At 35.1% G+C, this 26292-nt stretch overlaps 1 protein-coding gene and 2 long non-coding RNA genes across 10 annotated transcripts in view; 2 read left to right on the top strand and 1 right to left on the bottom strand.

Moving 5' to 3' along the window:
* PCLO (piccolo presynaptic cytomatrix protein) overlaps positions 1-26292 on the bottom strand; it is a 339234-nt gene that overhangs the window by 38205 nt on the left and 274737 nt on the right. For 3 of the 8 annotated variants that reach the window (XM_027639939.1, XM_027639929.1, XM_027639931.1), the window contains exons 20-23: positions 25995-26189; positions 24574-24756; positions 14330-14471; positions 11012-11079 (exon numbers count right to left, since the gene is read on the bottom strand). In XM_027639939.1, the coding sequence (XP_027495740.1) occupies positions 11012-11079; positions 14330-14471; positions 24574-24756; positions 25995-26189 (588 nt within the window). Of the gene's footprint in view, positions 1-9757; positions 11080-14329; positions 14472-23855; positions 24757-25994; positions 26190-26292 lie in introns of those variants that run through there. The other 5 variants (XM_027639932.1, XM_027639930.1, XM_027639933.1 and 2 more) reach the window with 5 other exon arrangements.
* On the top strand, positions 1817-9755 carry LOC113945587. The gene is made up of 3 exons (XR_003527129.1): positions 1817-3494; positions 3789-3867; positions 7361-9755. It is a non-coding gene; the product is annotated as an uncharacterized LOC113945587 (long non-coding RNA).
* Positions 11368-25904, top strand: LOC113945589. Its single transcript, XR_003527132.1, has 2 exons — positions 11368-14268; positions 25842-25904. It is a non-coding gene; the product is annotated as an uncharacterized LOC113945589 (long non-coding RNA).

Below are 26292 nucleotides of genomic sequence, written 5' to 3' on the forward strand. Positions count from 1 at the left end.
AAGGTTCTAAGTATAGATATGAAAGCCGACTCTCTACTATGAGACTTGGATGTATCTAGGCATTTTCATCATAGGAAAGACTTATATTCATTCTAATGCACTGATTTCCAAAAGCTTCTGTTTTGAAACACAATTTACAGTCCAATAAAGTTGAGCAGTTTTACGTGCTAAATTAAAGATCAGCTGAAGTTTAATTTTAGCTTGCCATGTGATCCCACCTGGAAATGCTCTAGATTCATCTGCATGTAAACAGCATTCCAAGATAACTGTTTGAATATCAGTTTAAAGAAAAGAGATTATATGAGAACATATAAGAGCAAATAAAAACTGCCCATCAATATAGTTTAATTTCTAAGTAAGTTAGTTATAAATTATCATTAAAAGAAAAGAAAATTAAGAAACAAGACATTAAGGATCTACAAAGGACTGTTAAGTATAGGAAAAGGTTATGACATTCTTGTTTTTTTTTTTTGACATTTCAAATATATACATCAAAAGTAGAGCTCTAATACAGAACTGTTTGATAGGAATGGCTGTGTTATCATTTGTAGGCAAGCTTAGAATAATCTATTTATAAGAAGTGCTTGATAAAATAATACTATGTTTGTGAAGGGAAGATCTTGGCTTTTGCATTCTTATTTCTGTCCTTGAGTACTAATTTCAGTAAGAAACTAGGCTAGAACTTAGGAAAACATATTCCTGTTAAGGATAATCAAGCACTAGAACAGACTAATGAAGTTTTAAAGTCTATATCACCACTAGGAATTTTTTGATGCAAGTTAACAAAAACCTTTAGGAACAATATTGTGCTGTGAATCATTAGCATGACCCCTTGAAGGCCCCTTAACGCCATTCCTACTACTTATATATATTTGAGTACTGAACATTATTGACTTGAAAACAGATCTATTTTACTTACTTTATTTTTCCTTGGAGAATGCCCACAATTCCAGGTCCTAATCCCACTGCTAAATGGAGGAGATCACTTGAAGTATCCAGGAAGCTGACATTTAAAAACCCTACTCGGTACCTCCTAGTTTCATTTTCATCACAGGGAGGAAATCATTTAGGATTTAGCAATTCACCTGCTATCATATTAATGCGTCAACCTGACTTTTACTGATCCTAAATGAACATTGATCATGAAAAGTCACTCTATTTCAAGGTGATTATAAATTACTCACTAGGTGAAGTAGCCTTTCTTCAGACTTACACCAGACAAGGCTCAGGTTCAGTTAATCACACATTCCAGCATCTTCACCTTCACTCCATTTTTGGTGGGGGGATTCCTCTGTTTGTTTTCCAGTGTTGATGGTCTTCATTATTAACTGATATTTATACTAAATGTGCCAGTTAGTATTAAATCAGACTTCCCTCATAACCACATCTTTTAAAAGACACAGATTATATAATTCTACCAAAACTCTTTCTTTTCTTCCCTAGAAATGAAACCATGTGGCTTTGCCAGATTTTTGATGGAATTACCAGCATGCCAGTTCCCAGTCCAAACACACTGAGCCAATTATATTTCCAAGAAGTCACCAGAAGAAACCTCCTGAAAGTCCCAAGTAGCTTTAAGTTAGTGGAAATGCATTCAAGAGCAAGATCAATAAAAATTAACAAGAACATTAGGCAAACAAATTATCTTTCCAAGTTGTTATTGAAGTATCATTTAAATATTTTGGTTTCAAGATGAAATACATGTGCTTTCCAGCTTTTTCCTTGTTTTGTTCATCTTAATATTTTTTGATTTTCAGGAAATCCCATGGTAAAAGTGAAATTTTTTTTAAATGGAAGCTTAAAAATTTCTTGACATATAATTTAAGGACTAATAGCCTTTTAGTCACACTTCATACAACAGTGGCAGAAGCTCTTGGCTAGCCACTAGTTAATCACAGTCACTCTCCCTGGATTATTTACTTTGCTTTTGATGACACTTTATAGTGACAATTCAGGCACAGGCTGATTTGTAACAATGTAAATCAATGTTGTTTGTGATACAAGTTTGGGATACAAGAACACAGAATATTAGCTTGTCCTTTTTTCCCTCTACGTTTCTATCTCTGGATGCAGTCTTTATTCTTATTTAAATTTCTTCTGCTTCTTTTTAGGAAAAGCAGTTGGATTATACCAGCAAATACCTCAGGAAGGCAGAACTAATTGCTTCAATTATTACTGGAGAGCCAGGTGGGAAATGAGAATGTGAGGTCAATCAGGGATAAATAAAAAATACTTCTCAAAGTTTAGAGAGTAAGCTGATAATACTTAGGTTTATAATGCTGCTGTTTATCTTGACTCATTTCTTTAAGGAGTGGTATTTAGACAGTAGTAAGGTTGTTTCCAGCTTAAGGGAGCACGTATAAAATATAGACAGCTTTCTGAAAAACAACAGAGAGGATAAGGACTACTGACAGTGCACAGGCCTGATTCATTGCTTAAGGATCCCTTGTGACAGGAAGTATATCTGTTCAATTCTTAAAATTGAAATTCCCATTCCTAAAAATAACGGAGGTACAGTATGAGGGGATCAACAACCTAGCTGCCAGTGTTTTCAGTACTTATTTTCTACTCCCTTATGACCTTTTTTTTTTATTTGGTATTGTGGAAGTTGCTCATGTGAGAAATTACCTTTGCTGGTATTTTCTGCTTTAAATTTTGGTGGCATTGATTAAACTTGTGCTGCCAAGGGTAGTAGATGGCAGACCCTTAGTAGAAGGTAATAGCAGAAAACAAGGTTGTGATTTCATATTAAAGATGGTTTAAACAATGTCAGGTTGAATTTTAGCCTTTTTATTTGTAGGGGTAGTAGAGAGGTTTGACAAATATTCTGATTCTTTCAATTGGACTTTTCCTGGGAAAGGATCACATTTTATTCAGTAATATTCTATTTCACAAACTGTCCTCTTCTACATGTAAATCAGAATGTCAATAAGACTATAAAAGTAAATATTGCAGCCACTAAAAATGGTTTCTAAAAAAGACATCACCAGGTTTATATTGCTCTTTAGGAAAGACATTGAGAGTGTGCAGCAATTTCTTTTGCTATGTACTATGAGACATGAACTCAAAACCAAAAAATGCAATTCAACCACTCTTCAAGTCAGTGTTGGTAACATTTCAGATTGGCTGGATTACTCTTTAAATCCATGGATCAATATCCATTACAGTCAACTCAACAGTCTCATACTTGGTCAGTTCAAGACTATTGATTCAAGAAAAATACTTGAAAATCCAGACTTTTTCCAGGTTCTCTTACATTTTAGTATATGTTAGGATTAAACGTGCAAGACTCCTGAATTATTTGAATTATTGCCAAGAGAGCAAACAGTAAAGGTAGTATTTGACCTGTGTGCATGAACTGAATAGATGGTGCTCCTTGTGTTTTTGAGATACTAGTCTGAAAAGACCTTGGAAAGAACTGGATCAAGCCCTGGTGCAGAGACAAGGAACTATTCCAAAATTCCCCACCAGTGAAAGTGACTGGTTCTGACCTGGTAATTTATTGGTGATCTATATGCTGTTAGTCAGATTGTTATGAGTCAGGAATTATAGGAGATAGGAACTTTCAGTTCAGTTTAACTAAATTTAAGAAAAATAAATATGTTCTAGTGTAAAATAAATGTATGCTAGTGTATGATTTGTGGGTAAATTGGAGGTTAGTCTTGCTGGTAAACTTAAACATGTGGATTCACAGTTCCTTTGTCTATTCAGTCAATTCTTGACATAAACATAGAAATGAACAGTTGTATGATATGTAATGATAGTTGCAATTTTTTTTTTTAAAATAGCAGTTCTCAGACTCTTGCTACACAATACTATACATGTGACGTTCTCATGTTGCTTAAGGAATTGAATCTCAATCCCAAGGTAAGAAATGAAAAAGAAAGTGGAATTTTCATGGCACAGAGCTACTGACTCTCTGTTCAAGACAAAATACTGGGTGAAGTGAGTGAAATGTGGATGCCTGAAGCTCCTAATCAAAGGTACAGAAGAAACCACTGCCAAAGGAGAAAAACATTTCTACTTCTATAACTGTAAAACACATTTGCCTGAATAGGCAACTGTTCCCAGAACACCACTGACACAGCACAGGCATATTTGCAGTTTGTGTGTTGAACCCTTCAATAATCACTGTCAGATGATTATTGATCACATCACAGAGTCAGAGAATGGTTTTGGTTGGAAGGGCTCTTTAAAAGTTGTCTAGTTCCAACTCCAATCTATGGTCAAGGACACCTTCCACTAGACCAGGTTGCTCAAATCCCATCCAGCCTAGAGCTGGAACACTTCCAGGTGTAGGGCACCCATAACTTCTCTGGGAAACATGTTCCAGTGCCTCACCACCCTTGTTATAAAACATTTCTTTCTTACAGCCAATCTAAATCTAATATCTTCCAGTTTAAGACCAGTGTCCTTTTACAGTCACAAAAGGCCCTGGTAAACAGTTTTTGCCTCTTTTATAAACCCCCTTTATATACTGGAAGGCCACAACAAGGTGTCCCCAGAGTCTTCTCTTCTCCAGGCTTGACAACCCCACCTCCCTCAGCCTGTCTCCATAGGAGAAGTGTTCCATTCCTCTGATCATTTCTGTGCCCCTCCTCTGGACCCAGTCCAACAGATGCAGGTTTTTGTTGTACTGAGGACCCCCGAGCTGGAAGCAGAACTCCAGGTAGGGTCTCACAAGAACAGAGCAGAGGGGCAGAATGACCCCCCCCCCCCCCCCTTGACTTGCTGACCATGCTTCTTGTGATGGAGCCCAGAATATGCTTGGCTTTTGGGCTGCAAACACACATCACTGGCTCATGTCTAATTTCCCAACCACCTAAGTCCTTCTCTGCAAAGGTGTTCTCAGCTAACTCACCACCCATCTTTCGGTATTGCTAACAAATATAAGCTCTGCCTAAACTCCCTTCCACTTTATTAAATTTACAGGTTGTGTTTTATTCTACTATTGAACCTTCTGGAAGAAGTTATATGCCATAATTTTTTTGATTACTAACCGAAAAAAACCAACAAAGGTAGTTGGCTTAATCATTAACAGAGAAATTCCTTCATATCAAAGGAAGTTAGGGGTACATTTACAATACCTGTATTATTTAGAATCATCATATAATCCATGAGAAGATTTAGACATCTGCAGGTGCAAATTATAGCACATAAAACTAGGTGCTGATACACTTTGTAACACTGGCCTAAAGTGGTGGCATGTTACTCCCCACTAAAAGTGAGGATGTAATCCTAAAATGCAATTCTGTCAGACTCCAAAGGAGCACCAGAAACCATTGCTGCCTGTAACAGGCTGCTATCAGGATTATAATTTATGTTTGTCTATTTTACAGCAAGGGAGACTTTTTTCTGTATCCAAGGGCAGACAAGGCGGTGAGAACCTCTGAGATGGAGATCCTCCAGCATGACCCTCTCGGGACTTCCGGGAATTTCACTAATTTGGGCATCAAACCACCAAAAAATCTACTTCATTTCATAAATTAATATAAATCACTCTTGTCTAAATCCAGAACATCCAATTTAGAGTCTCTTTATCACATTTTTTTTACATTTTCTTTCATAAATTACACCACTTCTCCACTAAATATCAAAGAACTCATTCTAAACATCTAAAACAAATGACTGGATGTTTTATAGTATAATTTCTCTTATGCACCTTTGTGGGAGAAAGTGTCTATAAATGTAATGCTCACTTAATTTCTAATTGTTTTTATGTTTAAAACCAGTTTAAGTGAAAAATGCTTGTGAGGGAAAACCAGCTAAATATGTCTTTCTGATATTCATGTTAGATGGCCTAAAATGAAGTTATGCTTCAAAGAAGTTACCTTCTGACAGATAAAAAGATATAAATTAAATTTGATTATGAAAGAAGGAAAGTCTCAGATAATCCTGAAGTTACATAAATTTAATATATAACCTAATCTATGTCCTACATTTTTCCCGGTCTCAGCATTTTCACCGTTGCTTCTGCAAGGTCAATAAAATTCACCTTAATATTAATATACAAAGTAATTTAATTCTAATGAAAGAAAAGTTTCTCATCTGCAGTAAACCCCCTCTTTTCAGTCTGGACAGCTCAGACATCAAAGTACAGATTTGTACATAGGCAAAAGCATTTGCAAATCTCAGTAGCTCTATCATGACTAGCCATTAATAATTTCCTTCATCTGTCTTTTTTCTCCTCTTATAATTTTCTGACTGAAGGTCCAAAATTAGGACATTTTTTGCTGAGCATCTTCATAAGGACTAATATTACACTTCTGATAGTTCAACCTTTGGAGTTTAAAGAAATCAAAATGTTATTTTTTTAAGAAGCAGAGATAGAGTAAGTTGATTTAGGGAACATCTCAAGCCCTTAGTCTGTTCTCAGTCATACCAATGTAAGCCCTGTGGTTTAAACTGTGTTACTGTAGCCTAGCTAAAGAATGTAAAAGGAGTTTTTTTCTGAGTTTTAATTACTTTGAAGAATGTGGGGATGCTTAATTGTGCCTGTGCTGTCAGTTTGTTTCATGCCTTATTTTGCTCAAGAGAGGTAATCCACATATTACTCCTGGGTACTCGTCTTCATGAGAAAGTGTGTTACAGCTTGCAAGACAATTTGCTCCAAGGCCTATTCCGTACAGACTTGACGGATGAAAATTTCACCAGGACTATTCAGAAAGCTATGAAGGAAAATTTAGAAGTCAAATGATTGCCAGTCACTTACAGGGGTCATGCATCTTTCCTCCAAAACGTTATTAGAATGATTCCTAGTATGTTTTAAGGTTTGTGTGGTATTTCAACTATTTTTCTCACGAATAAAGATTAGACTGCCTTAACTCTTAAATACAGAGATAAGTGATAATACTGTTTAAACTGAATTTCTTAGTTTGTAATCCAGGATGATGAACAACAAAGCTCAAAAATTAAGAAAAAAATTGGGTATTTTTTAGCTTAGACTACTGTGAATGGATATCATAAAAATCACAGTACTGTAAAATTTGCCTGTTAAAGCATGAACACAGAGCATGTTCGAAGTTTTATGGTTTTTTGTTATTGTTGTGGTGGATTTTTTGTTTTGTTTTGTTTTTCTTTTAATCTGTAACTTAGACAAACACATAGCATGCAAAAAAAAAAAGGAAAAATCCTGAAAGAGTTCATTAAAGATGATAATGGTTCTTTCTAGAAGTTCAGTAAGGATGTGTGCATCTTTCTTTAGGTTTTTACATAGTAAAAATCTATTCCTTCTGTTTCCCTGTGGAGATACATCTACTGAGGCTTAACTGGAACATTTTGAAATTTTCTGTTCAGGTTCAGTCATTTGTAGAGGGAGAGAGTTTCTTACTTACAGAACTTTGTTTTCTCACACTCAAAGGGTGTTGCTCAAAGGACCACTGGAAAGGTCAGAAAGTGAACCTCTGAGACACGACAGAACTCTGTAGAGAAGTTTTTGGTATTCAGTACATGGACTGGATGGCATTTAAAAAAAAAAAAAGGTAAAAACTTCCCACTCTCTTGGAAGATGTGGGTGGGCAACCACTCTGTTCTTATATAAAGATTACAATTTTCTAACTGAAGAAATGAGGCCAAGTACAGAGGATGACAAAAGCACTGTGATTACTCATTCACTCAAAAAAACCCCATGAAATACTCCTAGAAGAGTCTTTTCTTGAGATGAACTTCAGCGCTTACAATTCTACAGGAACAATATTTTGCATGCATATAGAATCTTCAGAAGTAGAAGATCCAAAATGTCAATTACAATGCTATTCACATCTATATACCTCTCTTCTACTACAAATAATGGCATCTTGGGACTACCTAGCAAGTTCACACTTTTGAAATATACGAGAATAATTTTCCCCATTTATTTTTTAATTATATAAATAGTTGGTAGTTGGAAAATACCGTCTGGGATCTATTGGCTGAACAATGTCATGGGGCAGATAGACCAATCATGATCTACAACTGAATCAAGATATTAATCATGTGCTTTTAATTGTTAGTTTCAGTCCTTACATGGATGCAATTGGGGTTTTTGTCTATAACGTCTGCAATACTCCATAGCATGTCATAAGAAATCTTTAAACAAAGTATATTGCACTTTCTGAAACAAATACAGAAATTGGCTTGCATAACTCCATGAAGATCACAATACGTATAATGAGATTAACTGAAGCTTAAGAAGATCAAGTATTTCATCTGCTCAGAGCATAATGCCCAAAGTAAGATAGCATGCAACAATGCATATCATAAAAATAACTAATACAGTGTCCAAGAACAAAACTCTGAATTATTTTTATATTATTAAGTAGTACAAAAATACAGAATATAACAAGATGATATGTTCAGAGAAACAAAGACTATCATATCAATACTCACAGTTTTTTATATTGACCATTTGATTGTGTAAATAATGTGTAACTGATACTGTTTTCCAATATTTACTTTTAACTATACTAATACATCTTAATAGCACAAAAACTACTCCAACAAAACATTAACACATTTCTCAAGTAGGCAAACAATTACAAAAGGAGCATTTTTTCCCCGGTGACTCCACTTATATACATGCCTAAATTTTGGTGTCATATCCAGTGAGATGAACCCAACCCCTGTTGCTACAGTTTTGATTCAGCTATCTAGAAAACAGTTCTCATTGTCATGGTCCTACCTCGCTTTGCCTCCAGCTACTGATCCTAAAGATCCTGTAAGTCCCCTGCCATATTTGTCAGACCTGCGTGAACGACTTGGATGACTAAAACATTTAAAGTAGCAGTAGATCCATATGTTTAAGCAAATAAATTTATTCTGCCCCATTTTAAAGAGACTAACCCACAGGCTATTTTTTACAGAAGTTATGCACTAAGAGTATTTGAAAATGTAAAAAAATATTGTCAGTATTAAAAGCTTTTAAATATAACACTAAATCATTATTTGCAAATGAAAATACAAATGTCAGCTATGGGAGTTCTCTACAAATTAATGAAAAATGGGAATAAACATTTGTTTCCAATTAATTGCAGAATTCCTCTGGTCCATAACACAGATAACTGAACTACAGAAAAGGTATAATTTGATCTTTAAGATTTTTCATTCATCCATGAAAAGAATACCACAATAATTTTGCAATACCGAAGTAATACTCAGTTAATCTTGAGTTCCTCTAAATTCTGAACTGCTTCCCCTCAAGATAGTTATGCTTACATGCTGAAACTGAAATTCTCTTGAATTGTTTTCCAGCTTTTAGTTGAATTTATTCTTTTGAGATTGATCTCTCCTGTCTCAGTCAACTAGAAATCAGACACCAAAAACCAGGCTGCATGCACCAGCTTCTCTCAATGTTGAGAAACAGCACTTAGCAAGAACTACTCATGTTATCATACTTGGAGTTGTAGTGCTTAGAGTACTCAAGATTGGAGAGGTGAATTGCATCATAAGTGAAAATTAGGGAATTGCAGCTCTTGAGTTATTTGCAGATTTCGAAGACAAGTAGAAACATAACTGTGACTGGAAAAGTAATTTTAGTGACCAAATGCTACATATACATCTTTCAGAATGTTTAAAAAGGTGGCGGGTGTTTTTGTTTTCTGTTTGATTGATTTGGGGTTTATTTAATGATACAAATAAGAAATGAAAATATTTTGTGTTCTTAGGCTCCGAAATTTAGATCGAAGACCTCACCAAAGGGGTAACTTATGATAAACAAAAAGATGAAAAGGTATTTTTTTTACAATTATCATTCAATATAAACTTTATCATGACAAAGTAAAAATGGAATATTTTTGATTTCCTGTTTTCACTTCACAGTTTCTCTCTTTAAAATAGATTGATTTTCAAATACTTAAAAATACTATTGAGAAATTGAAGTTTGAGAAGCAGATTAATTTTGATTTTTACATGATGAGTATTATGAATGGAAACATTTAGTAGAACGCATATACACAGTTAAGAATCCTTGCTTTGGAAAAGACAGTTTTACAGTTCTACCTTCAAGTATCAATTTAATTTCTTCAACTCTGTGGAATATTAGACTACTTTTACCTCAAATATAGCAACAGCAATTATTTCCCCATGTATACAGACTGTAGAAACCTGAAAAATTTGATTTTCTTAATGACTGAATTTAAGATCAATTTACCAATTTTATGTAATAATTTCAATTTATTAATTAATACCTCAAAGCTGCATTGAAATACATTTAAAAGTCTTAACAATAAAATGAAGGTCATGATAATTCAATTTTATATTTGAGATCAACAGAAATATACACTTGAAAAAATATACCTTATATACAAAGGAAAATGGAATTTTCCTTACAAGTCCTTCAGAAAAAAACACTCAGTTTTCATGTGGTTGTCCATTATTACCCATGAAAGATATAATCACATTGCTCATGAAGCTTTGAAAGTCATTCTGTCAGGCTGTTTCCAGCTCCAATATTACAGTGTCTCCTTCTTTGTCACCACCACATTCATACCAAAAAAAATCGCTCAGGATTTCACAATCCAATAAGGGTTTCATTATAATGAATCTGCATTAAGTGCAGCAGTCAAGCCTGCTGTTCAACCAATATTTTTGTTTAAACTTAATGTTTTATGTAAACACTACTACTAATAATAATTGCGTTATTAAGTAAACATTCTGAAATGTTATAAAAATAGAGTCTGACAACCATTGGGTATTTTCTTTGAATTCAATGAGCATTGAGTCAGCTCCATACTCTGTATTTTTTATTTGAACACCATGAAAAGCAATGGACACCCAAAGACAGACATTATTTATTGTAATGTAACTACTGAATTACTTAAAAAACCAGGTAAGACACTGTTCTCATTTAAACTGAAGACTCATTACATTGGTGCTATGTGTAACGAGCCCTTAGAATAAATGAAGGTTAGGATCTTAATCCACAATACAAAGAGAGCATAGACTAATTTTTCCTAGCATAACAAGTAAAAGACAAACACATAGCAGTTCTACAGATATGGGATACCACTGTAGTGCTGTTTGTATTTCTTTTTACCTTCTGAATCGGCTAATCCTACTCCCGACTGCTTTACTGGTTCTTGTCCGTTCTGGCTCATCTTCCCTCTGTTAAAAGATATGGTGGTTGTTGTCAATAAGACTATAAAGACATGAGAGCTAAGGAAATGATACACCCAAGCCAATGAGGCTTGATTCTTTACAAAAAGACAAACATCACAAATATTTCTAAAAAAAAAAAAAGGAAAAAAAGTCTGTATATATATATAATTACAAGAAAATAAAATGGTAGATTTTTTTTTTGTTGTTGCTATTTGGATCAATCACTTAAGAATATTTTTTTTTTCCTCTTTAGAAGGTAACTACAATACCATTACTTTAAAGGTAAGGCATTGTCTTCTTTTAATGATTGTTTAATTTACGTTTTAGATTTAGCATAAGAAAGAGTTCTGTTCTGAAGACTTATACTAATCTTAAAGTGAATGGAACAAATCATGCTCTGGAGGTCCCTGTTTTCCTACACTGTGTGTACACACAGAACCTGTGTTACACTCTTGATGCCTATTTTTAGGCAATGAAAGTTAAACAAAACATTAGTTATCTAAATATACTTGTTGTAAGTTCTAAGGTATGATTACTATTGCTCTCAGAGATGTCTGCTACTATCAGACATTTGTGCTTCTGGTTTCTTTTCTCCCTTAAGACTCTGAAATGATGTGAGAGAGAATATAAGGCATTATCTTCAAACACATGTGATTCCTTTGGGGTTAAAGGGTCAGCACTGGTCTTTGCTACCAATGAGCCAGCTTCAGATCTCAGCAGTGGAAGCTGTCCAAACTCAGAGTGAACTAAAAATTGGTATAAAATTACATTTTTTAAAGTAATTTTTATATTCAATTTTAACTGAAAGATATTATTTTCTTCTTCTGCAGGTAATGCTTCATAAATCATATCACAGATATGATACAAGAATTATTTGTCCCAAAGGTTATACTCCTTATACATTATTCTGTTGCTTTTCATCTTTGCACTCAAAATGAATATAATTTTATAGACATTGTACTGCTATAAAGACCATAGAGATTCTGGTCTTTATCAGAGAAGATAACGTGTAACTTTCAGGAATATTACAAATGAATAATAAAGGAGTATTTAAAAAAAATTCCAAAGCAGAAAGACTTTACAAGATATATTCAGCTCTATGTAACTGTATATAATTTCCCTTGATAGTTATAGCTACTTAATATTGGCAAGTATACTAATTAGTCACCTCATCAAACAATTCCCATGCTGTCAATATTTAATTATTTTATTTTGCTTCAAGACTAATTGTTCCTGTGTCTAAAAGCATTTGGACTAAAGTAAAGAGTTTAAAACTTAGTATATCCAACACGTTTTCTATTGATAAATCAAAAACTTAGTCTAAGCAGGAAGACAATAACCAAAGAGGTTTTTAAATACCAAGATACTTAAAAGCGTTTAGCCTACTTAACACTTCACATCCAAACTGTGAGCTGTGTTCTTGTGGATATGCTGAACTAGTGTACAAGGTCAGAGTCCCTGAAGTTATTATCAAACCAGTGTGAATGCAAATGTTAAATAGAATATCAATCATACGTATATGCAGATAAATAAGAATTATCATACAGAATTCAAAATAGAAACAGTTATCTGCACTAAACATTCTTTCCAGGAATAATCTAACAGTAAACAGTAATTTTGTTATTCATTTTCATTACATTGCTGTAAAGCCGTGGAGACTAACATGAAAAACAAAGTGTGTCTTGTCTTTTTTTTCCTGTGTAACTCTTAAAGTCTCTGTCTAATATCAGCAAAAAAGTAATTTACTTTACAATGTCATAATAAAGAAAAAAATAGTTCAGTCTTAACAGAAAATAAGAGGCCTGGATATATTTTGTTTAATTCATGAGAACAAATTGCTATAAGAGAAATGCTGAAGCTGTGGAGACTTACTCCTGCTTTTCAGTAAAAGTGGGGCTGATTTCAGGCTTAAGAGAGCAGTGAATCTGTCAGCCAAATACCAAGTAACTGTAGGTACTGTCACATTATTAGGCAATACACAGTAAATGATATTATTTGGACTCAAATGTAGCATATGTGAACAGAAAATTTCTATTGAGAGCTCCATCTTGTGTTTCTGTGAACAAAGATTTTATGCATCTTTGCTTTTCTCACTAGGAATGAGGGCAAAATAGTTTTCTTTTGTTGCCAAAGTTGGTTAAAAACATCTTTTTTGCCACTGGGAAGTACAACTCTTTTTCGTGAGGGAAAAGTTCAAGAAGGATCAAGAAACTAGTATCCTACAACCTGAGCTCACATCACCCTCTTAAATTCTGAAGATGAGATTGAAATATTAGATTTATTTCTATTTTTCCTTTAGCTACTAACAAGCTGTAGACAAATCCTATTGGGCTTTATTTTAGAAAATGATAAATTCTCAGGTACATCACAGTTCTGGAGAAGGATTTTTACTTAATTCAAGTTTTTCTAGGAAGCCTCTATCTTCTATGACTAATAGTTCAGGACTTCAAGGGAAAAGCAAAAAACTTGTGGTCCAGAGAAAAACATTGAACAACTATTGCAGACAGTGAATGAGCAATGACCACCAACTATAATCTATAAGTCAATCTATAATTTTTTTCAGGGCAGAATTAAAGGTTTATCAGGAAAAGTTACTTTGTCCTATAAAGGAATATAAATGAAATTGCCAAATGAAGGCACATACTGACAGAGTAGAGGGGGAAAAATCCTGGCAAAACTTTTCTCTGTGGAGTACTTAACTGGGTAAAATGTTTTGAAAACTAAATCATTTTATAGGATCATTACACTTGATAGTAGCTTGATAATTCCTAGAGGGACTCTGTACCAAAAAGCTTTTTTGCAAACAACAACTGAAAATTCTACTCAAACTCCTAAAAACTTGGAAAAAATAGGGATATATCCACAATATAAATTCCACTTGCATTAATAACACTTCTCTTTAGGAGAAAAATCTGAAAACTTAAACTAAGCATTCTCAGGCCTAGAAAAATTGTGCTGCTAAAACATGAGCCAAGGGCAACACTACGTACTTTCATCAAAGGCTTAGACTAGCACCTTTCCTGTGTGACAGGAGAAAAAAATCATGAGGTTGAGGCAGAGGTTTGGTTGGTTATTAACAACTCAGTGCTCAACAAAGCAGAATAAAACTATGTACACGGAGAAATTCTCCCCAGTTAGCTGCTATTCTACTGCATTACTCAAGTCTGCAGAGGAAACTATGCAAGAAGATGACTGGTAAGTGAAAGGGCTATAAATTGTGCATGGAGGATACAGTATATTAAATGAAAAGCCTTACATTCTCGGGATGGGAAATAGGTTATTCTCTCCTGTGGCACTGCTGCTGCCTTCGCTATCCATGCTGTATCCACTGCCAAAACTGCTGGCTGATGAGCCAGTGGAGACAGAACTTTCTGCAGGTCGGTGATTAGTAGACCTTGCTGTACAGGGCAGGAACAGTGGGTTACTAAAAAACTTGTGAGACATCAGTACCACTGACATTAAGAAAAAGTGTAGTTTATCAAAATCACATGCTTCAAACAGTTTCACTTTCATATTTTACATTCAAGTATTGCTTTATCATCTTTTGCAGATAATGTTTATTTCCACATAGAATAAGGTGTTCTAAACCAAATAGTATACCACCATAATTTTGTCCAGTCATTTTAATTGCTCAAATCAACAGCCTGAAGGGAAAAAAAAATGGGACAGATTGATTAACACTGCTTTTCTGACTGAAGTTACAGAAAATCAGTTATTCATCTGAAATCTTTCTTATGATAATCTTGTAAAAATGAAAATCCCAGTGGGCCTTCCTCACATTCCTCGTGAAATGTTCTTCGCATTTGGTGATTTTGAGAAGGAGAGGAGTCTGAAAGGATATATAAGTAGACAATCTATAGTCACAGAGACTGTATGAAGGCCTCCACCCCTCTATAGACATAACACAGCTACTGCATTATATTTCTCAACTGCTCCTACCCCTCTGGATCTCACTACGTGCCTAGAATTTTAATGCACATATTTTGACAGGAGATGCCTTAATCTAATTTAAGACCATTTGGTGTTAGTATAGCATATGTTAGATTTACTTCAGATTGCCTTATTTTGTGTTTTGGATATTACTGCACTACATGAACAAATCTCCCAGTATATGGTATTTAGCAAGTTGAGAAATATAAACAAAAAAGGACACAGTGACATTGCACAGAATAATTAATACAGGAACAATAGAGTAGCTATTGTCATTTTGAATAACACAATTGTCTGGGAATATTAATGCGGATTTTTTAATTTTTTTGTTAAATGTGTTTTATCACATCTACTACTGTAATGTTTCATCTATTTTAACTGACTGAGCATATATACTGAAGATAGAAAACACTTTTTTTGTAACATTATTTTTCTATGAAGAAATAAGGAGATTTTATGTTATTTTGGTGAACTGTAAACTCTTATACAAGCACTTAAAAGAGATTCTTCTTTAAACAAGAAATTACTCAAGTATCTAACCTGAAATTTAATAAGAACCAGAGCCCCAACAGTGTCTTGCTTCAAACTGGTGACCAATATTATTTATGCCTGACTGACTGAATAATACTTTTGGTGAAGACTTCTACATTCTGCCTGATGTGGGACCGGGGAGCTGTGTGTAACTCCTCAAATGTAGTATAAAAACAGGTGAGTAACTGGAATTAGATGCAATGAATGAAGAAATTCTTGTATCGTCAATCCTTGGACCAAACGTTGAGTTAAGACAGAACTCTTATTCTGCACAGTGATTCTTCACTGCTAAACTAACCTGTCATGTAACATTTTTATCTTTTAAACTCTGTTAGTCTCCTTTGTTTCAGTGTTGCCTACAACCACAAGAGGAATCTGTCCACATTGTTTTCAGATAAAATTATTCCTTAGTTCTATTTCATGATTTTATACATCGATCATAGGCTGCCTTCTTGGATGTTAATACAAATTAATAAATTTTTAAATTATCTGTTATTAACAGATACTCTCAGTGTCTCGCCTGGAGAGAAAGGTACGTATGTTTTTTCCAGCAGAGACAGCCAGCTCTGTGTGCAGGGAATGCTCTGTCACTTCCAGCTGGTGGTACTGAGTGAATTCCTATGATGATGGTGACATGTCAGCAAACTGCCGTTGGGAAAGGTTGGGCAAGAGCAAGATTTCAAGGACAGAGGTCAACTTCTCCATTACAGAGCATTATTGCCAGTTGCCCTATATTCAATATCCTGAATTGATGCTCTCTCATGCCTGTCCCAAACTAATTCATAACATCAATTCTCACAGTGTTTGTATGGCCTGTGTGACTCCAGATGTAGGTTGTTTGGGATTCTGAGGGTTTCTTTAGGTTACATTGTTTTGGTTTGACTTGGTTTGGGTTTTTGTTTGTTTGGGGTTTCTTGTGGTTTGTTTGTTTGGTTGGTTTTGGCTTTTGTTTTGTTTTTGTTTTTTTCCATGGCACGACAAATGCCTCACAGGTGAGAACAACTGGGAGATCAATACATCTGCAAAAACCATGGAAACCAAAACACTATTGTGCCAGCACAAAAAGGCATCTTCATCCTTTTCTTAGGCATGAATTTGCTTAGTGTAGCATGTATATCTCCATCATAACATATGTGGCTTGAAAGGATGTTTCGTATCTCAGCTATTTTTATTGACTTTGCTGTAAAAGCTAGTGCCTGAAGTAATTTCTTATATCTTTACTGGTGGATTTCTAAAACTAGCAAGAACCTAGAATTTAGTTCAAGTCAGAAAAGCTTGAATTAAGCCCTTATAAATGGTTTTCCTTCATCTATTTGTAATCAATACATAACTCTTTCTTTTGAAACAACTGTATCCTAATGACACATTCAATATACTGTATTTTTAGTTTCTCTATTGTTTTCTCTAATTCACATAATTTTTCATATTGATATTTTTTCCATAAGATCTCTTGATGAATGGTTATAATGGATCTAGATTTAGTTTCATGACTGGATTTTGAAATTTCTAAACTTTAACGTTTTTTTTCCCCACCTGTCTGCTCTATGAAAGTAATAAACTACAGTGCCAGTTTGTGACAAGACATGAAATTCACAAATAGATTTACAGCTGATTTCATGACAAATTGAGAATCTTGACACAGAGAACTTATAATCTCTGAGACACCCACATTTTCTATATGTCTGTATTTTTACAGATATGTCTAGACCTCTAAACTTCTGCTGATTATACAGGAAACTTCAAAGTTCTGAAGATGTGGCAATGCCTGCTGCCAGGCAATATTTTGCCTGAGAGTAAGAATAACCATGGTTATATTTGTACTCTAAGCTGAAAGATAGAACTTGCTCCATGTTCATATGTTCAAATGACTAGTCTGTACATTCGCTTGCAGTCTTGCACTTTCTCTTTGAACGTTGTCTTAGAAACTTTAACAAGAAACTCAGAGTTCACTGTGGAACTCGTCTAGTCTTTCTAGTCTATGTAAGGTCTGTGAAGCCCTGGAAGTGTCAGAACAATTTCCACCTTGCTTGGTCAACTGGGTTCATATCCACATATAGACAAATAACTATTGCATTATATTTAGTTTCAATTCTATTTTTAATTACAAGATTATGGCAGGTTAATTCTTAGTTACAGAGTTTCTGCTTACAGCTGCCTTGTGCTGGAAAATGCTTCAGCCCTCAGGTTTTGACCTCAAAGTTCTGTCAGGAGGTGCTTTGGTCTGTGGAAGTTGAACAGCTTGATATGGATTCACTCAGGTCCAAAGATTAGACATTCTCTTCTGGTATCACAGAGGTACCTGATGCTACAAGGTGTAGTCTTGCTTTACTGAAATCTACAATTGCCATAATTTGAATATTAAGTATCAAGAGTATGGAAAAGCTATGTTTCATTGCTTTCTTGCCCTGTGGTTTTCAATTTTTTTCCTGGAACTTAGAAAAAAAAAAAAAACCCACAAAAAAGCCAAGCAACTTTTAGAAACTCTCCAAAAGCTTAGAAAACTTTTAAAATAGTTCTCATACGCAAGGTCTTGCTGTCAATTACATATGATGCTGAAATCTTTCCATTTTTAGAGAAAAGACTTCGGGCCTCAGCAAATGGAAGAGACTAGGCTTAACTGAAAGCCATCACCCATCTTCATTTGGCCTCTCTCTGGGAGAGAGGAGATATCCTTTCAAACCCTCCAATCCTTTCTCCATAAACTTTTTATGCAGTTTATCAAGTGCTTGGTACTTCTTGAGGAATGTAACCTCGATTATGTCTGGGCTGACCAGCCACTGAATTACGAAGAATAGAAATAGGAAATCAAAATTTAAAACTTTAATATGAGCTGCTTCCTCTGAAATAGTGCAAAAATTTCCTATTATACAAAGCTATAGTTGTAGTTTGATTTCATTTTCATCTGCTAATCCTATTTTAGCTGGTAGTTCCCTGCTTGGTTTGGGTGTTGATGACTACACACGTCATATTTAACACCATTTAACACCACCGAAGTGGTGTTAAACCTACCTCTGAGTGATATTGTTTTAGTGCTTGTTGTACAGGCTCTGGCATGAGCAAAAGTCATTCTAGTGAATAGTGCATAAATGAATTGGAAGACTTCTCCACTGCTTAGAGCAATTATTTCAGATTCTAAGAAAGTGGATCATAACGTTATCCCTGGTGTAGGATCAGGGTTTCTCAAGAAAAAAGATATAATAGTTAGACAGATATATTTTGTGTTCTGTGTTGTTTACGGGAAGAAGAATAATAGACTTTTCCTTCAACAGAATGATACTTGACCATGTATTCCCCTACAACTTCTTAGAAAAGAGTTACTGATTCAAGAAAATGGAGGCTAGTACTGACCTTACCTTTTAGTTCCTTCATTTTATTTCTATTTTTAAAAAAATTATTGTTAGTAGTATTATGATATTAGTTGAATGCAGCTATGGCAAACATATGCTCTTGCTTATGCTTTGGCTTATGGACCCAGCTTAAAACTCAACTTTTATAGCCAAGGAAAGCATGTAAGTAATGACTTAGTATAAAGAAAATATCATATTAAAATCAATAAGAAAGGGAAGAATGGAAGATATATGATCTCATTTAATCTTTCAGAAAAGTCTGCTTTTACAACAGAGAAGATGGTTTTTTAAAACCTAACAAAAGGAAGATAGATCATTCATGCGAGACCTATAGCCATAAACTGTCTAATCAGTCAGCAGCAAAATGAAAACAATCCAACACTGTCACCACTCCAACCATTATTCTGCAGTGAATGGACTTCTCTTTTTAACGATTTCAATCTGAAAAATGGGACTATGTAGTTCTGTAGTTCCTATGGAGAAAAGAAGAACAGACTCAACCAGCACGTTCTCCTGGGGAATTAACTGTAGATGTTCCCTTTTTTCTGGTAACTGTCTAGAAGTACAATTACACTGTCAAAATGAATTGGGAAAGAAAATTCTATTTGTGAATTAAACAGAAGGAGGGGAAAATGCCTTCAAGTATTCAGGATTAAGTTTTCAGAATTTGCCTCTAACTACTTGAAAAAAAATTGCTCGTTGTAATTGGCAGTCTCATGGGAAACTCTGGGTGACAAAGAAGTCTGATAGCATCATGCTGAGTATTCTCAAAGAGATGCAAGCCCCTGGGAGCAGGGGAAAGCACCAATCTGCTATGGGTAATTTTCTGCTGACCAGCAGACTGGGCATCTCATACACAGTGTCTTTTGGCAGAACTTTCAGTCACTCTTCACTTTCAGTCACCTTGTGCTTCAAATGCTCCAGTCTCAAACTGCCCCGAATGCCAGTTTACCTGTTTTTTATTAAGGGTTTGCTAGCACTAAAAGCAGAGGTTCCCCAGGTTGCTCTGTAAGGTACAACTGCTTGTTGCATCTGTTGTCAACTGGCAACAGAATGTGGATGCACAAACAACTAGTGATCAAACACATACACCTCAGGTCAGTTCAGATAGTTTCTTTTCCTAACGCTCCCTCATACTGAACAGGACTTTAAGCCATGGACTCATCCTCATTTAACCACACACTGAGCAGTGACATTTTGTGAAATTTCAGCACAACACTTTATGGAGAAATTTACTGTTTGAGCTGAGTAGCAGAAGAACAGCACTCTTCTGAAACTGTGGTGAAGTAATTTCTTTACTCAACAAAGCAATTCTGATGAAATAATTCTCCATGAACTCTGTAAGGTTAGTCTACCATTGAATAGACTTTTGAAATAAGTGTTATAAAATGAAGAATCTGAGCAATCTTTCTGAAATTACATGTCAGTTTAAAATGGTGGAAGAATAAACAGCAGGAATAGCCAAAGCAAAATGGGTCAGCTATTAGACTGAAACAAGGCTCGACAGACAGCCTCAGATGATTGGTATCTGCAGAGAGTGGGGACAAACTGTTCTTGTGTTGATAATGATTTTGGAAATGGATTATTTGTAGCAATATGAAGACTTATTTAACTTGGAAATTAAGAGATTAGTGACACTAGTCATTAAACAGCTTTGGGCAGTAAATTATTTAAGTGTGAAAGAAATATCCTAAAATAATGTAGGAAATTAAAACATGGCATTGTCTATTAAATGTGTGAAAATGGATATAGACCAAAAAGGACCCCAAATGAGTAGGTATTTTAGATCACAATAATATCCAGTTCAAAAGATTTATAGAACCTAGGGGTCAATTTCCTTTCACTCCACTGTTGCTAAAGCCAGGAAATAGAACTTAGTGATAAGGAAAATTCAGGTCAATTTTAATTTCTTGTAGCTAAGTGACTAGAAACTACACAGTGCTAGCTCAGACCTATATCATGGGTTCTACAGTGCTAGTAATATCTTGATACATACATAACATCACATTTCTGTGTACCTTTAACCTGTTATGTATGCTGACATTTAAGTGAACTTTTGTCAAAGTTGTTGGCCCAAGGGAGTTATAAGCAAGTGCTACCTTTGGACCTAAAGAGTTTTAAACTAGTATTCTTTGAGATGTTTAAATTGATATGTTCAGTTGGGTACAATTCTGAAAATGCTGATGCAGTTTGGCTAATGTAGATACTCTAACAGTATTAGCTCTGAGAGTAGATGTCCCCCTTATCAATGAAACCACTTGACATACAGCTGTTTGGAAGTAGTTTCCTCTTAGGTATCACAGAAAAGCTTTTGTGTCATGATTGAAGATGTGTAATGTAAAAGATGAAATGTTTCCTATGAGATGGTGTGGTGGTGTGCTCCTCCCTTTCTCCTCCCCCCAACCCCCATTCTCGGGGAGATAAATAAATAATACTGGGTACATGGGTTAGAAGAAGTTTTAAGAAAATGTTGTGATTTTAAATTCCCAGAGGTTTGAGCTTGAAAAAAAACATACTTATTATTGAAAAACAGACAGAAATTGCTGTAGAATTACTATGTTAAATGGTAATTTAACAGGTATGTTTGTATCTTTAGCTGAAACACATGGCAATTTCTCTAGATCTTTAACATTTGCTACCTAATTCAGATCAAGAGCATAGCAGAGTTTTTCTCTTGGCAGGTTGCTTGCTTGTTTGGCTGGGTTAAGGTAAGCCAAATAAAAGAGGAGTGCATATGGCATCCATCACTATATGATATTCAAGCAACAGCATATTGACTTGTAGCTTCTCTTTCATGAGTACCTGTTTGAAAGGATAGAAAAATGCATAGGGCTAAAATGATGTTCAGGTTTAAATTCACTTACTGAGTTATTTACTCTTTAAATATTAATTTATTCTTTTCCAAAGATCCTAGGAAGAATTAAAATAAATTTCTAGAAATTCTCGTCTTTAGTCATAAAATAATGTTGGTTTTGTTAACCATTGTATATTCTAATGTTTACCATTGTTCCTTTTGGGGCAAAACTGGCACCTTTTTCTCTTCCAATAATGACAAGGCCGTCAAATTTTACCCTTTAAGCTACATCCAGGTAGATACCAGAGCTCCTTATAAAACTGTATAGTTGGACTGATTTACACTATCTCTAAAACTGACTCATCTGGTGGATAAACTCTAATACACAGATTTATGATGAAAGGAATGTGCTTAATTTTATGTGAATATGTAATTGGCAACGATTCGTATTTTGCACAAAACCTAAATCAAATTAAATGAAACCTAGGCACTGTTCTCCTCCTCTGACTTGGGTCCCTTGCAACTTCTGGCTTCAAAGAGTTGGCTCTGAAATATTTTTGTTCCTCTCTGAGGGATGTGATGGGAATGTGTAATATGCAATTGGTTTCTCTGCAGATCACACTCTTATCTCCCACAGGCAACAAGAAAATTATACTTCAGAGTTTATTTTTAATTGAATGCTCAAGTTGAATATTGGATTTTACAATGGTTCTGAACAAAACCTAATTTTTTTTGTTGCATCTTCACCTTAATTTTAAAACAGATTGATTAAAATACATTTTTTTACTGTTTAAAATGAATACAGAAACAGTTCAGTTCAATATACTTAAACTGATGCAAGTCTTTTGCATTCACAAAATATGCTAAGTATACCACAAGTGTTGGTTTTGTTTATGATTTCCTTTTTGCTTCTCAACAGACACACAATTAATAACTGACAAAATACATCCAATAGAAAATGTCCTAGGAGTCAGAAGCAGAGAAAGGTTTCTCCAAGACATTCTGAGAATGACTGAGGGTTCTTGTTTTGTTTTGTTTGTTTGCTTGTTTTCAGGAGCCAATTCAATTCAAGAGGAAAAAAAAGGAAGCTATTGAGAGACCAAGTTAAAGGAAGAAACTCTTTCTGAGCATTTTCTTAGCTGGAGGAGGACAGATGACCACTCACAGCATACAATCATTTCCATCACCCTCATGTACTTGGTCTGAAAAAACCCAGAGTTGTTCTAAAAGATGCTTTTCTTTGATAAATGCATAGTAAAATAGTTGTGGAAAAAAATACTAACAATTTTGTGGATTATCTGTAATGGTTTCCTTAGTAAAGGGCTTTGAGACATAGTGACAAAAATTACTGACTTTCCAAGGTGACTGTTCCAGTCAATAAAACCAGTTCCTAATGGGTTCTTTTCCAGGTGCCAGTAAAGTAGACTGTAAGAGGGGTGGGTACCACAACCATGCATCACCCCTTTCGAAATGGATTTGCAAAGTGATGATGCCCTAATATTCATTGTTCACAATAGTCTCAATTTTTAGAATTTTTGAAATGCAGGGGAAACCTCTCCTTCCTTCATCATCTCCTCATCCCACAAAGAACTCCATAAACTGGAAGCTGCTTTGAGCATCTTCAGTGCTTTTTCCATTCAAGGTCATAGACTCATCTCATTTTACTTTCATACTCCACAAAACTGCAGTGAAATCATCTTGCTTTTTATTCCTGCTGGAACTCATGAGAGTCATTAACCTCAAAATGGTAACTGCTGGCCCATCTCATATGAATAAATTTGGACAAACTAATTTTGGTACAATAAGAAGAAGCCAAAACTTCTCACAGGTTTGAAACCAGACTTGTAAACATTGTGTACCTGATCATGCATTGTGTATAAATGTTACAAGTAAAAAGACAAAAGTACCACATCTCTTCATAGTAATTTTAACCTCCCTTATATACTAATTATATTAATGTGAACTCTTATTCCCATAATTCTCTATGATATTTCTAATATGTAATGCAATGACTTGTTGCCTTAAGGGTATATAGTTTGAAGTATCATTCCCTCTTTGTTTCCTACAACCTTCTCAGACAGCTTGTATTGTTCACAGTGTGCAGCGGTGTGACAGAAAAACCTTCAACAAATCTTGAGAGCTTAGGAAGGCATTACAACACAAGAGAACATCTCGGAGTCCAGTCAGTACATTTATTTGGATTATCCCTCAGATTCCATGTAAATAAACAAAATGCTTCAGAAATCAAAAGGACAGTGGCAATTTGAGCTGTTTGAGATTCTGGTTCTTTATTTGAGATGAGGGGATAAATTACTGATAGGTGGTATTACAGGTGCCTACAGGTAGAAAATAATTTTAAAGATGCTGATAGGAAAACTATCAAGAAATTGAGCCATACATGGATCAAAACTCCTTTCCTTTCCACTGGTGGTTTGAAAATTTATCTATGCTAATGACTGTTGACATAATAACTATGTTGGAAGAGGAAAAGGAAATTGTTAATGTCTCAATTACAATTGCAGAAACAAAATTGTGCAACTGGGTTTTTTTGTCACAGTACAAGAAATGTCCAATCATGCTTAAGCAGACCAACTCGGATGCATGCTTTTTATTAGGCAACAACATGAGCAAAGCTATACTATTTTTCAACAGAAGTCTAAGTACTCCAGTGGAATGGAAGTGCACACATTTGTTGTTTCATAATGCTTCTTAGCAGTTTTTCATTATGGATTTATGCGCTGGTAGGTGGAAAAATCAAGCAGAGTTCTTGATTCATGTTAACATTTACAGCACTTAATGGAAGGGTAAAATAAATATTTAAATATCGCAATGAATTAGTTGACATGGCAAGAAGGATTTGGGATGTAGTTGGTTTCTTAACCATGTCTTTCTGCTCACCTCCTTCAGGCTTGAGTGGTCCATCAGACATCACTTTCCTGAGGGCTAGTTGGCTTTGGTCTTTGTTGTCATTGGCTGGTGGAGGCAGATTGTCAGACTGAGTTCTTTGAATAGGGAGGACTCCTGCTATGCTGTGTCTGTGCTGCTTCCTGGCATGATTAGACTGACCGCTTTTATGTGCTGCTGTGGCAGTGTGGGTGAAATGGAAACCCAGAGTATGTATCCTCAGATGGAACCAGCTTAAATGTTATTCATGCAAACAGAAGTGTTTTTTCTGTATTTAAGTAAGTAGTGTTTTCAAACACCAAAGAGACACCACATGCACAGCATTAAAGAGTATTAAAACTGGCTGTTTCATTATTAATGATGGTGAAGACAAGGGAAATAATTTCCCCCCAGTTTTGCATTATACCATGGTAAATTTATGGCATATCAACAAATCCTGAAGACAAACACAATGACTCCACAGTCAGAGAGACTTAATTTGCCATCAACTAAACCCTCAACTAGCAATCAGATACTGGTCTGAAGTTTGGAGAGTAATTCTTTCAAATGGAATAGTTTTAATTTCATAACCTATTTGAAGTTGCAGATGAAATCTATCTTGACCCTTAAACAATTCATGGCACAAAAATTACTAGAAAAATTGAACTGTGACACCTGACTTAGCTCTCAACTCCCTTTGACTTTCCTAAGTTGACAACATTGTTGAAATCTGGTGCTAAAGGCTTTGTGTGTTTAACAGTTTTGCATTTAATGTGTTTAATGTTTTTGTTCTGTTTCTTTTCTGCTCATCACTAACATGATCTTCTCTGAGATATTAAGAAGGTTGACTTATATTTCCTTTCAAAAAAAAAATAGATATTTACAGTCATGTTTCAAAAATAGATATCTCAGCCATGTAGTTAGAAAAAAAAAAATTCTTTAACTTCAAATCTTCTTTTGTGTATATAGTATTGTCCTTCCTGATTACTACTTACAGATAAATCCTGTTATTAATGTGGTCTCAGTACTTGTGTGCAATTTAAAGAGCTGGCAGCCACATCTCTGCAGATTTTGATTATTTCATTGGTAGTTATTTAGTGACATCAAAACACAATGGACTTCTCTGTGAGTCGTGAACAACCATGGAACATCATGGACCATGAGTGAAGTGACTGATGGAGAAACAGCCAGTTTCACTGGAGTCTATATAAATTAAAATAAATAAATAAATAAAAGACTTCTAAATACAAGAGTATATTGTAATTATATGTATTCACACACAGGCACACGAAGAAAGACATTGAACAGAGTGAGCACAGTGTGCCAAGAACAGAAAAAAAAAAAACAAAACAGCCAAAAAGAGAAGGACAGCAGGGAAAATAGGCAACAGATGAACATTAAGCTGCCATGCTGAGGAATTTATTTGCGTCTTTTACTTGGTTGAAGGCGGAGCTGCTGGACAGCTGCTTCGGCAGCGGCGATGGCTGCCCCAGCGTCTTCAAGGTGAGTTTGAGTGACGCTGGTTTTGCTTTGGCTGCGAGATGGACCGTGAGAGCGGAGATGTCCTTCAGAGGAAGATTTGGAGCTCCCTGGGCTGCTGTGGGATTTCTCAATGGTGGGTACCTGCATGTCTACCAGGAAAATGAAGAAGCACAACTCTTGCATTTATTAAAAACAAACAATTTGATTTTCCTTTTCTTGACTGGTCTTTCCAGCTGAATTCCTGAACAAGGA

This window comes from Corapipo altera, unplaced genomic scaffold (genome assembly GCF_003945725.1).
Source record: "Corapipo altera isolate COAL_440 unplaced genomic scaffold, ASM394572v1 1b, whole genome shotgun sequence".
NCBI classification, from domain to species: domain Eukaryota; kingdom Metazoa; phylum Chordata; class Aves; order Passeriformes; family Pipridae; genus Corapipo; species Corapipo altera.